This window comes from Manacus candei, unplaced genomic scaffold, assembly GCF_025592945.1.
Source record: "Manacus candei isolate 608988 ecotype Guabito, Panama unplaced genomic scaffold, ASM2559294v1 h1tg000073l, whole genome shotgun sequence".
Taxonomy (NCBI): domain Eukaryota; kingdom Metazoa; phylum Chordata; class Aves; order Passeriformes; family Pipridae; genus Manacus; species Manacus candei.
Window position 1 is genome coordinate 1,757,590 of NW_026138121.1, and position 11,995 is coordinate 1,769,584.

The 11,995-nt window shown below is 54.1% G+C and overlaps 1 protein-coding gene across 1 annotated transcript in view; it reads left to right on the forward strand.

The window, feature by feature from the left end:
- CNTN2 (contactin 2) overlaps positions 1–7,832 on the forward strand; it is a 28,372-nt gene extending 20,540 nt beyond the window's left edge. The window contains exons 14-23 of the mRNA XM_051808841.1: positions 653–773; positions 1,134–1,292; positions 1,415–1,564; positions 2,273–2,343; positions 3,437–3,671; positions 4,407–4,522; positions 4,852–5,038; positions 5,643–5,755; positions 5,840–6,008; positions 6,734–7,832. Of these exons, the coding sequence (XP_051664801.1) occupies positions 653–773; positions 1,134–1,292; positions 1,415–1,564; positions 2,273–2,343; positions 3,437–3,671; positions 4,407–4,522; positions 4,852–5,038; positions 5,643–5,755; positions 5,840–6,008; positions 6,734–6,837 (1,425 nt within the window). The 3' untranslated portion in view covers positions 6,838–7,832. The remainder of the gene's footprint in view (positions 1–652; positions 774–1,133; positions 1,293–1,414; positions 1,565–2,272; positions 2,344–3,436; positions 3,672–4,406; positions 4,523–4,851; positions 5,039–5,642; positions 5,756–5,839; positions 6,009–6,733) is intronic.
- Positions 7,833–11,995: the final 4,163 nt, after the last annotated feature.

An 11,995-nucleotide genomic window follows, 5' to 3' on the forward strand; every position in this document is an offset into this window, starting at 1 on the left:
GGCTGAACTCCAAATCTCTGCGAGTGTTCGAGGCCAGGTGGGATGGAGCGAGCTGGGACAGTGGGAGGTGTCCCTGCCTGTGGCAGGGGGTGGGATGAGATGATCTTTGTGGTCCCTTCCAACCCCAACCATCCCGTGATTCTGTGAGCACTCCCCTCCTCAGCTGGACGAGGGAGAGGGGAAGGCTCGTGGGTCGAGATAAGGGCAGGCAGGGATCACTCAGGGATCACTCAGAGGTCACTCAGGTCACTCAGAGGTCACTCAGATCACCCAGAGGTCACTCAGGGATCACTCAGAGATCACTCAGATCACTCAGAGGTCACTCAGGTCACTCAGAGGTCACTCAGGTCACTCAGAGGTCACTCAGGGATCACTCAGATCATTCAGGTCACTCAGTGATCACCACCACGAGCAAAACAGACTCAACCCAGGCCACCTGATGGGCTCAGCCTTGGCCAGCAGTGGGTCCCTCTTGGGGCCAGCTGGCCCTGGGGCTCCATCACACACGGGGGAATCCTCCAGCAGCTCCTCACAGATCCCACTTCCACACCCCCCTCGCCACCAAACCCCGGCTTTGCAAACCCAAACCACCAACTCTGACCTGTGATGGGGCTCAAACACCCTCCCCAGTGCCTGTTCTCTCTCCCTGCAGAAGGAAGCCATCGGGGACCTGAGCATCTCCAACGCACAGCTGAGGCACTCGGGGCGTTACACGTGCACGGCCCAGACCGTGGTGGACAGCGCCTCGGAGTCGGCCACGCTCACCGTCCGGGGTAACTGCCCTGCCAGGAGCCTCCCTGCCCCTCACAGGCCCCTAAGTGGTGGCATGGCCCTTGCAAGGGATCAGTTTGCCCTTCCCTTGCAGCCTCCCCACCGTCTGATAGCTGAGCTTCGTGACACAGCTTAATGGGCGTGGTGGGTTTCGGTCAGAGGTTGGGCTTGATGACCTTGGAGGTCTTTTCCCAACCTTAGTGATTCTGTGAGATTTGAAAGGAGCTTTTTCTGGAGGGTAAAAACTGGAGGTGAGGCCTCCCAGCCTCCAGAAAAGAAAGGCCTGATGTCAGTTTATGACCCACACGACACAAAGAAGCTCCAAATGTTTGATCTGAGTAACACGTCCCTTTGTCTCCCAGGGCCTCCAGGCCCCCCCGGGGGGGTGGTGGTGAGAGACATCAGTGACACCAGCGTCCAGCTGAGCTGGAGCCGTGGCTTTGACAACCACAGCCCCATCGCCAGGTACCTCATCGAGGCCAGGACCCTCCTCTCCAGCAAGTGGAAGCAGATGAGGACCAGTAAGTGTCTCGATGGCAGCACTGGGGACACGGCCCTCGAGGGCCACCAGGCACTGGTGAGCCCTTGCTCTGTGCTGCCACTCGCTCTATTCGCCCTCCTCTGGTGTTATTGGATGATATAGATCCTGTAAACATTGAAGGCAATGCAGAGACAGCCCAGGTGGTGAACCTCATCCCTTGGATGGATTACGAGTTCCGGGTCCTGGCCAGTAACATCCTGGGAGTGGGGGAGCCGAGTTTGCCCTCCAGCAAAATCCGCACCAAGGAAGCAGGTAGGTGTGGGGGCACCCCTGGGAACCCGAGGGATCTGTCCCTGCCTGCTGGAGGGGGAAGGCTGGCTTGGTCCCAAAGGATTAATCATCCCCTCGAGTGCTCCTGGAGGTGAGGCCATCACAGGATTTTCTGCCTCTCTGCCCATTTCCATGGCAAATGTGAAGCAGTGGCAAAGCTGGCAGTGACTTCCCCGGCATTAGGGCCAGCATATGAACATTATAAACCCTGGCATTATAAACCCTGCCTTCAAACCTTCTGGGCAGCAAGGCAAGGAAGGGGAAAGAGCTGTTGTATCACAGAGCACAGCTCTGCAAGAACAAGGTAGATTTCCCAGCAAAGAGATGGGAATGTTCATCCCATCCCTGGCTGCCTGAAGGTGCTGTCACGAGGGCTGGAAGAGCAGCAGAACTGCTCTCAGTGTGCCAAATGCAAAGTTAACTCCTTTCCAATAAAAACTCCTCTCCACATCCCTGCCTTTGAGCTTCATCCCTGTCCCCTCAGAGATGAGCTGGGCAGGCACAAGCCGGTGTTCCAGACCTGATTTCCACGGGTAAAAAAAAAGAGAGCAGCCCCTCCCCAGGAGCTGTCCCCGCCCGTGCCGCGCCGTGTCTGTGCCCATCTCCATCACTGCCACCCCCTTAAAGTCTCCATCCCTGCCACCCCCTTAACCCAACCTGTGCTGTCTGCTTTGTTTGGGGACCTGACAGCACCCACTGTGGCACCATCTGGGCTCGGCGGCGGTGGAGGGGCTCCCAACGAGCTCATCATCAACTGGACGGTGAGTGCTGGCTGGGGGCCAAGGGGAGGAGCCCGGGCCATTCCCTTTGGGAAATCACTGCTCCAGTTACGATTCTGTGGAGCCAAACTTGGTCAAAAAAATCCCACTGGTTTTGTTGGAAATGATAGAACTTCCCTACATTTTAACCCCTGGCAGCAAGTGCCTGGGTTTGGTTCTGCAGGCTCCTGCTGGTTTGATCTTTAACCACTGAACCTTTGAGTCTCTCTGGAGTGGCTCTGAGGGGCTTCAGCAGACAAGGCTTGAGGCAGTTGAAGATTGGACATCTGGGATCTTAAATTCGTGGCCATTCAGAGACATGGTGGAGTAATCAGGAGATACAGAGGGGATTAGCAAAGACATCAGAGCCCGAGAGTCGGAGACTCGCTGTCTGAGGATAAGGGGAGCAAAGAATACAGAGCAAATTAGCCAGTGAAGGACAGAGCACTAATTAATGAGGGGAATTGTGTGACTCAGAACAAATGAACGTTGATTTCTTTGTTTGGTAGAAGAGAATGGAACAGAACAGGATAGAATAGAATGGAATGGAATGGAATGGAGTGGAGCAGAGTGGAATGGAATAGAATAGAACAGAATAGAACAGAATAGAATAGAAGTAAACTAGGAATAGAAGTAAACTAGGAATAGAAGTAAACTAGGAATAGAATAGAATAGAATAGAATAGAATAGAATAGAATAGAATAGAATAGAAGTAAATTAGGAATAGAATAGAAGTAAATTAGGAATAGAATAGAAGTAAATTAGGAATAGAAAAGAAGTAAATTAGGAATAGAATAGAAGTAAATTAAGAATAGAATAGAATAGAAGTAAACTAGGAATAGAATAGAATAGAAGTAAATTAGGAATAGAATAGAATTAGAATAGAATAGAATAGAATAGAATAGAATAGAATAGAATAGAATAGAATAGAATAGAACTAGGAAGAGAATAGAAATATGTGAAAATCCTTGGAAGGGGCACAGGCAGCTGGAATGATTCACTGCCTGCCTCTGGCCAGGATGAGGTCTTACCTGGGGGGTTCCACTTGTTGCTGCTGGTTTCTTAGCGAGCCTGAAGGCACTCTCTCCCCTCACAGCCGACTCTGAGGGACTACCAGAACGGGGATGGGTTTGGGTACCTGGTGTCCTTCCGGAGGAAGGGCTCCCAGGGCTGGCTGACGGCGCGGGTGCCCCACGCCGAGTCCCTGCACTACGTGTACCGCAACGAGAGCATCGCGCCCTACACCCCCTTCGAGGTGAAGATCAAGGCCTACAACAGGAAGGGAGAGGGGCCCGAGAGCCTCACTGCCATCGTCTACTCGGCTGAGGAAGGTACAGGGGCGGCACCGGGGTGGGATTGCCCCGGGGGAGTCAGGCTGGAGGACTTGAGAGCCCCTGCCAGGGCCTGAAGGGGCTCTGGGAGAGCTGGAGAGGGACTGGGGACAAGGGATGGAGGGACAGGATGGGGGAAGAGCTTTAAGATGAAGGAGGGCAGGCTTAGATTAGATGTTTTAAGGAGAAATTGTTTACTATAAGGGTGGGGAGGCCCTGGCACAGGTTGCCCAGAGAAGCTGTGGCTGCCCCATCCCTGGAAGTGTCCAAGTGTCCAGAGCAACCTGGGCTAGTGGAAGGTGGAACAGGATGAACCTCAATGTCCCTTCCAACCCAAACCATTCTATACCTGCAGGGACTCGGAATCCACCCTATTCTGCCCTCAGCCAGGTCCCTGCTGGGTCTGTCTGGGAGCTCAGCCACAGGAGAGGTTCCTTTGGCTCCCAGGACACTGGAACGTTCATCTGCTCCTTCAAACACCCAGAGATGTTCCCCCAGCCCAGCCACGAGTGCCCCAGAGCCTGAGAGCAGACACAGACCCCCAGGACACCCAGCTGTGGCCCTGTTTGTCCTCCTAAGTCCCTAAATCCCTTCCCCTGGCTCTGCTCTGTCCCACAGCACCAGCTGTCTGCCCACAGGGGGATGGGGCTGCAGGACAGCCCTTTGTCTGGTGCCCAAGTGCTGCTGCCCAGAGCCAGGAAAAAGGAGTTTATTCCCTTTCCTTGTCTTTTTCAGAACCCAAAGTGGCTCCTTACAGGGTTGTGGCCAAGTCTGTTCTGTCCTCGGAGATGGATGTGTCCTGGGAGCCCGTGGAGCAGGGGGATGTCACAGGAGTGCTCTTGGGCTACGAGGTACGGGCCTGGGGTGGGAGACACTGAGGCTGAGGTGGGAGAGCCCAGCAAAGAAAACTCCCCCAGGTCAAGGGAGCTGGAAGGAAACAGCATTTTGCTGCCAAAGGGGGAGGATAATGAAGAGCCAAGTGGCTCTGATGGGGCTGGGGCTGCTGCTCACAGGAAAGGCTGAGAGAGAAACATCCCCTTTGTCCTGGTTGCCTTTCCACCTCAATCCCAGGCACACATGGAGCAAAATAATAAATAACAGCGAGGGGTCTCCAGCCCTGGCTGTGGATTTGCAGATGCCTCTGTCCTTCCTGAAACCCCCTGGATCCTTCTCTGCCCAGATCCGGTACTGGAAGGACGGGGACAAGGAGGAGGCAGCTGACAGGGTGAGGACAGCAGGGCTGGTCACATCTGCCCACGTGACAGGGCTGAACCCCAACACCAACTACCACGTGTCAGTCCGAGCCTACAACCGGGCTGGGACCGGCCCCCCCAGCGCCTCTACCAACGTCACCACCACCAGGCCACGTGAGTGACCCCCCCAGGCTGCACAGCCCCCTCCCCTGGGCCGCTGCTTCCTCCTCGGGACCCCCAAAAACCTGAGCCACTCTTTATCCTGCTGCTCTGAGGCTGTTTTATGTCATCCACCAAACGGTTCCCCTGAATTTTCCGAGATCAGAATTGTGGTCTGTGTATCCCTCACCTGAGAGCTGTGTATCCCTCACCTGAGAGCTGTGTATCCCTCACCTGAGCTCTGTGTATCCCTCACCTGAGAGCTGTGTATCCCTCACCTAAGAGCTGCATATCCCTCACCTAAGAGCTGCATATCCCTCACCTGAGCTCTGTCTATCCCTCACCTGATCTCTGTGTATCCCTCACCTGATCTCTGTGTATCCCTCACCTGAGCTCTGTATCCCTCACCTGAGCTCTGTGTATCCCCTACCCTAGAGCTGTGTATCCCTCACCTTGGGATCTGTGTATCCCTCACCTGAGCTCTGTGCTCAGGCTCACCTTTGGTGGCCTTTAAACCCTCCCTGGGGGTGACACCAGCCCTGCTCACGGAGCCTCAGGAGGTGGCTGTAACCAGCACAACCCGAATCACTGACCCCCTGTCTTGCTTTGCATCCCTCAGCACCAAAAAGGCCACCTGGCAACATCTCCTGGACTTTCTCTGGCTCCACAGTCACCATCAAGTGGGACCCGGTGGTGGCGAGGGCGGACGAGTCGGCGGTGACGGGGTACAAGGTACGGGCAGGACGGAGCTGGGCTGCCCTCAGGGGGGACTGACCCCCAGGAAAACACAAAACTCACAGTTCCCTCTCCCAACAGATGCTCTACAGGCAGGATTCCCACTCTGCCCCCACCCTGTACCTGGCCAGCAAGAGCCGGATCGACATCCCGGTCCCCGAGGATTTCACCCACGCCTTCGTGCAGATCCGGGTCACGGGGCCGGGAGGGGATGGGACCCCTGCAGAAGTTCACATCCTCCGGAACAGTGGTAGGTCTGCTCCTCTGCCCCTCACAAGGTGCTTCCCAGGAGCTCAGAGACAGGAGTCACCTGCATCTCCTCTGCCCGTCCTTCCCACCGCTGGGCCGGGACAAAGGGGGACCCAGTCCCACCTCCTCCCCCACCTGACCCCACAGCACGGTGTAACCATCAATGCCAGGGTGTAACCATCAATGCCAGGGTGTTTTTAAATCCCACTCCCCCTTCCAGGGACACAGGAGAACATCCTACCCCCATATTTTAGGTTGAGATTCTGGAATGGGGCTTTTCTGGAAATGGCCTTTGGTTCCCTTGTGCTGTTCACCCAAAAGAACTCCTGGCACATCGCTCTCCATCCCCCCACCAAACCTCTCCCCCAGCTCTGATGACCTTTCACTCCAGCCTGAACCCACCTTATATACTTGCAGCTAAAGCCCTCGAGACCCCCCAGTCCCCCAACTCACCCCGGGTTCAAAACTAAGAAGTCAGTTCTTTGCTAAGAGTGAAATCCTGACTGTTTGTGACCCACCCTGACTCTGGGCCCCCCCAGCAGGTTCCCTTGGTCTGGGGGGTGAGCACTCAGACCCCATCTCCAGATTCTTCTTCCAACACACGAGTGTTCCTGGGAGGTTCCTCAGTGACAAACAGGAGCACACAGACCCCCCAACCAACACCTCGAGTGCCCCCCTGTCTGTGCCCCCAGGCACAGGCTCCTTCCCTGTCCCTCTCTTTTCCAGGGACCAGTATGATGGTGGAAGACTCGGGGACGAGGCCCCAGGCTGTGGTGATCACCACCAACTCCCTGCTCATGGTGGCCCTGATCAGCTCCCTGGAGCTCTGACCGAGGACTCGGGACGGGATTCCCCCCGACCCAGGCGGGAAAACCACAACCCTCGGCTGCTGCAACTCCCACTTTGTACCAGAGCAGCCCCACAGGGAGAGGATTTGACAGAGGAGGAGGAGGAGGAGGAGGAAAGAAACAGCTTTTTTTTTTGGTTTGGAGGAACGTGAGGTTTCCTACGAGAGACGTGGCTCTTTGACCAATGAAACTTTTTTAAAGGGACGAGGAAAGGAAGAATTCCCTGGGAATTCTGCAGCCAACTGCCCCCTCCCCACACGGCACCCAGTAGGTTTTCTGCCTTATGAAGCCATGTATGAGATAACCAGACTGCTAAATTGGACTTTTTTTGTTGTTTTTTTTTAACTCTGTACAGTGAATTGTTTTTGGGGGGGACAGAGAGGATGGACGGGGACTGAGAGTTCAGTGAGCAGCACGTTCCACACCATCTCTGAGGAGTTATGGGACAGGATTTACTCTTTCTTCCCCATAACATGAGCCAGATTCTGCAGCAACCAGCCCAAGGAGCTAAAGCCAGGGGAGGATTGATCTCTGCTCCAGCCTGGGGTTTGTCTCAGCTGCTCTGAGGTGCAACTTCAATGTTCCCCATATCCCATGTGCTTTTGGGGTGGTGTCGTGACCCTGTTTGCTTCTTTCCTTCCTGTCTGGGGGAAAAAGGGAAAAGGAAATAGTTTTCTAGGAAAAAAAAAAAAAGTAGCTCTGCCTAAAAATGGAGGTGTCAGTAAATCCCAGTTCAATGAGGGGCTTAAAGGAGGAGGGGAAAGTATATTCCATGATTGAAACAAGAACTGGGGACTTGGGGAAGCCACCACTGGGACAATGAGGAGGATCTGGGCTCAGGTTCCTCTCCCTGCACACAAACAGCCCAAATGTCAGGCTCAGCCTGGGGCTGCAGGACTGAGATCCAGCCCAGAGGTTGGTCTGGCTTTCAGGCTCAACAGCTGCTGCCCAGCCCAAAGCACAGGGAGGCTGAGGGGCACCTTTAGCTGGGAAAAGATGGGATGCACCACTCCCTGAACTGGCTGGGAATAATGGTCCTGTTGAAATCTCTGCCTCCCAGTAAAGCAGTCGACCAAAGTTAATGAGGGTTGATTCCTGTTGCTGCTGGGTTGATCCCAAGGGTGCCTTTAGGGGCCTTTCCCTCCCTCCTTCCCAAAGGACAACACTCCCAGCCCCCAGAATTACCTGGCAAAGGGCTGCAGCTGCAGGACTGAGCCCTGCCAAGGCCCTGGCACGGTTTCCACGTTAAATGCCAATTCCTTGCCCTTTTTAACCATTTTAAACTGCTGTGTCCCAAGTCTTGGGGAGCATTTGAGAGATTACAGGCTGCCCAGGGACTGCCCTGGAGTCAGAATCCCTGGAAATGTCCAAAAAACACGTGGATGTGGCACTCGGGAATGGAGTTTAGTGCTGATCGCTGGACTTGAGGATCTTAAAAGGTCTTTTCCAACCTTAATGATTCCATGATTCCATAAACCCCCTGGTCTCCCTGTTGTGTATATCCAGAGTAACCCATCACAGCTATTCCCCAGCCCTGGAAGCAAAGAGGGAGAAGCCCAGGTGGGTTCCCAGGGTGGGATGAGCAGCTCTGGGATGAGGGGAGGAGGCTCCCTGTGTTTAGCAAACAACAGGAATGTTTTAACAACCAGGCAAAGAAAAATAAACGTCATGGAAATGTGGTAACACCTCGAGCCCACCTGCACAAAGCAAGGAAACCTCCCTGTTCCCATGACAAATAATAGCCAGGATAAAGTGGGAACAGCAGGCAAAGGCTCCTGCTGGCACGGGGCAGGCTGAGGGAGGAACTGGCATTCCCAGGCCCCTCTGCAGCTCTCCAGGAATCCCCCACCTCCAGTCTGGGGGAATTCGCTGATCCTCCGAAGCTGTGGAGCCAGAAAAGGCAATGGCAGGTTATGGAACTGCAGGGAAAACCCCGGGAAACCCCCGAGGGAAGGACAGGAGGGAGGGACAGCAAAGGGTTCCCACTGGAGGATGAGAAAGGCCAAGTTCAGGGCCTGGGTGGTGGCAGGAAAATCCCTCTGCAGACCCCACAGCTCGGGGTTTGCACAGGTACAAGGCAAATTAAGACCAAGAGCGGCTTGTTTGGGGCAGTTCTGGTGCTGGTGATTTATCAGAGGGGGCAAGTGAGGCACAGAAAAGGAGGGAAGAAGGAAGGGGAAAAGGGAAAAAGGGGAAAAGAGAAAGGAAAAAGAGAAAAAGGAAAAAGGAAAAAAGGAGAAGGAAAAAGAAAAAGGGAAAAGGGGAAAGGGACAAGGAAAAGGAAAAAGGAAAAGGGAAAAGAAAAAGGAAAAAGGAAAAGAGAAAAGAAAAAAAGGGGAAAAGGGAAAGGAAAAAGGAAAAGGAAAAAGGGAAAAGGAGCTGCAGAGACTCCCCTCCTCACTCGTGTTATGAGCTCAGGGATTTCTGCTGCCCAGGGCTCTGCCGGGGCAGGGGCAGCATCATTACAGATCCCAGCAGGGAGCAGCCAGGGCTGGGATGAATCCCTGCTCAAGAACCCTCATTAAACGGGCAGAAATCAGGGAGACAAATGGATCCGGGCTGCCAAACAGGCAGGAGCTGCTGGGAACACCCCGGGGAGAGAACCCAGCACGTCCTGCCCTGCAGGGGAAGCTTCCCAGCCTGCTGGCTTGGGCTGGGGGGTGGAGAGAACCTGGAGAGGAGGAGCAGAAAGGGGGGACAAGAATACTTATCCCAGAGCTTTATCCCAGCAGATCGTGGAGCTGCTGCAGGAACAGGGGCCACAATTAATGGAGGAGTCTCATTAATTAATGGAGGAGTCCCATCAATCAATGGAGGAGTCCCATTAATCAGTGGAGGAGTCCCATTAATCAAGGGAGGAGTCCCCCAGCCTGGCCCAAAAGCAGCTCGGGGGGGTTGTTTCCTTTGCTGCAGAGTTACACCGAGGCAGTCACTCAGCTATTCCAGGAGCTCCCAGCGATTCCCAGCGCTGCCAAGGACTCCTGTTATCAGCTCCCCCTCCTGTCATCAGCTCCCCCTCCTGTCATCAGCTCCCCAGGTGCCAAAGCCATCAGGGCTCCACTCCCTCCCTCTCCCAGTCCGGCCGGAGCAGCTCAGCACTAATTGCTTCCCGAGGAGTCTGTTCCACACAAACTCCTCCAGCTGAGACCCGGCAGCACCAAAGGTCTGCACGGAGCCTCCTCCTCCAGGGGAGGGTGAAGAGCTGAGTTTCCAACTCAGGCACAAAGAGACACCTTTTTTTTTTTCCTTCCTGCAACTCATCCACTTGTGGTGCCTGAGGGAACCCCCATCTCTCGGGAAGAGCTGGGAAGAGAAGCAGGATGGGGAGATGCTGTTGGAAAGGTTCCTGCTTCAGCTGCTTGCACTGACCTTCCTGCACCTCCAGCCTCTCCTGGTCCCTTTTTCCCTCCCTCCCTCCCCTCCAGCCCCCACAGACCTGTTTAGTTAAACACCCCCCAACACACTTAATCAAAAAGCACCCCAGGAAAGTGCCATTAAGAGGCCCAGTCCCCTCCTTGCTGACAGCTGGAGCCACACTGTCCATCCCAGCCTTCCATCTCAAATTAAGCATTAAAATTATATATATTAATCTTCCCTGCTCGGGGCATCTGGGTCCCCTCAGGAAGGGAAAAAAAAAAAAAAAAGAGAGACATAATAAAAAGATGAAAAAGGAGCCTTTTGGCTCCCACTCTGACCTCCTCAGCTGAGCAGGGGGAAATGGGCTCTGCTGGAGCTTTCATGTCGTTCTGGCCAGGTTTTTTAAAATCACAGCTGCCCCCAGGATGCAGAGTCCCCGATTTCCATCACAAAGAGCAGAGAAGGTCCCCAGATGGGGCAGCTCCTGGTTGATTTTAAGCATCAGCTCCCAGCCCTCTCCCCCGTGGTGGGTCACTCCCAATTTGCCCATTTTCTTCGTGTTCAGAAGGCAAAAAGAGCTCTGGAAACCAGGGGTGGGAAGTGCCTATTTCAGTTTTCACTGGCAAATAAAAGTGTTTCCCTCCATTTAAAGCATTTTTGTGTCGCTCTGCTAAGAGGAAAAACTAATTGTAATGTTTCCATCTTTAATATCAGGGCTGGATGGTTATTTTCCCTGGAACTGAGTGTGCTTTGAATTCCTGTAATTCACAGGGAAAAAAGGAAACAGAGAATAAATAGAGTTGTTTACTGGAAAATAAGAAAGTAAAAAGGGAAGGATCTTCGTAGGTCCCTGGTTGTGCTTCCAAGGGGGAAGAAACACCCCTGCAGAGCTGCTGCTTCCTGCTGTTCACCTCCAGGAAAGATCCCCAGACCCACTGAACTCTTCCCTTCCTCCCCCTTGGAGGTTTCAGGGCTGAGCTCAGCTCTGAGTCAGGGCTAAAAACACCCCCAGTCCCGTTCCTGAGCTGAAGGGCTGTCTGTGCTCCTGCTCTGCTGCTCAGCTCTGAGGGAACAGGGCACACTCCAACCAGCCCTGAGGACACCTGGAGTTTTCCAGGCTCCAGTGGGAGGAGATGTGTCTCCAGGGAAGGAGGCAGTGCTGGTCCATCCCTCGTCCCCACAGCCACTGTGCCCAAACCCTTGGAGCTGGGGAAAGGACTCAGCCAGCCAGGAAATCTGCTCTTGCTGGAGGAACATCCCCCCCCAACCCCTGAGCTGTGGCAGCTCCAGCCCCACGGAGCTCTCAGCAAGGCAGGAGAAATTTGGGGAATAAGGGTGGCAGGTTAAATAAAACCCCCAAAGACCTCGAGGTAAAACAGAGACCCATCAGAGGAGCACAGCTGTGAGCTGGCAGCTGTTTGCCATGGCTCAGTGTCCTCCAAATCCTGCCTGGATCATTCCAGAACTCCACTGGAGGCAAAGTGCCTCGTCCCACCCCTCTGCACTGCTCCAGTGAGACTCAGGCTCTGCTCTAAACCCCTGCACTAACTCAGCACCAAAGTGCAAGGAAATATTCCAGAATAAATGTGTGTCAGCCGGAAAATAAAGCACAAATATCACATAAAACACCCATGGAATCACTGGAATCTCCTGAGTCAGAAGGGACCCACGAGGGTCACCAAAGTCCAGCCGTGGCCCTACAGAGACCACCCCAAGAACCACACCCCGAGTTCCCCCTTAACACCAATAAAGAGGCAAATACAAACAACTGCAGGAATCTCCC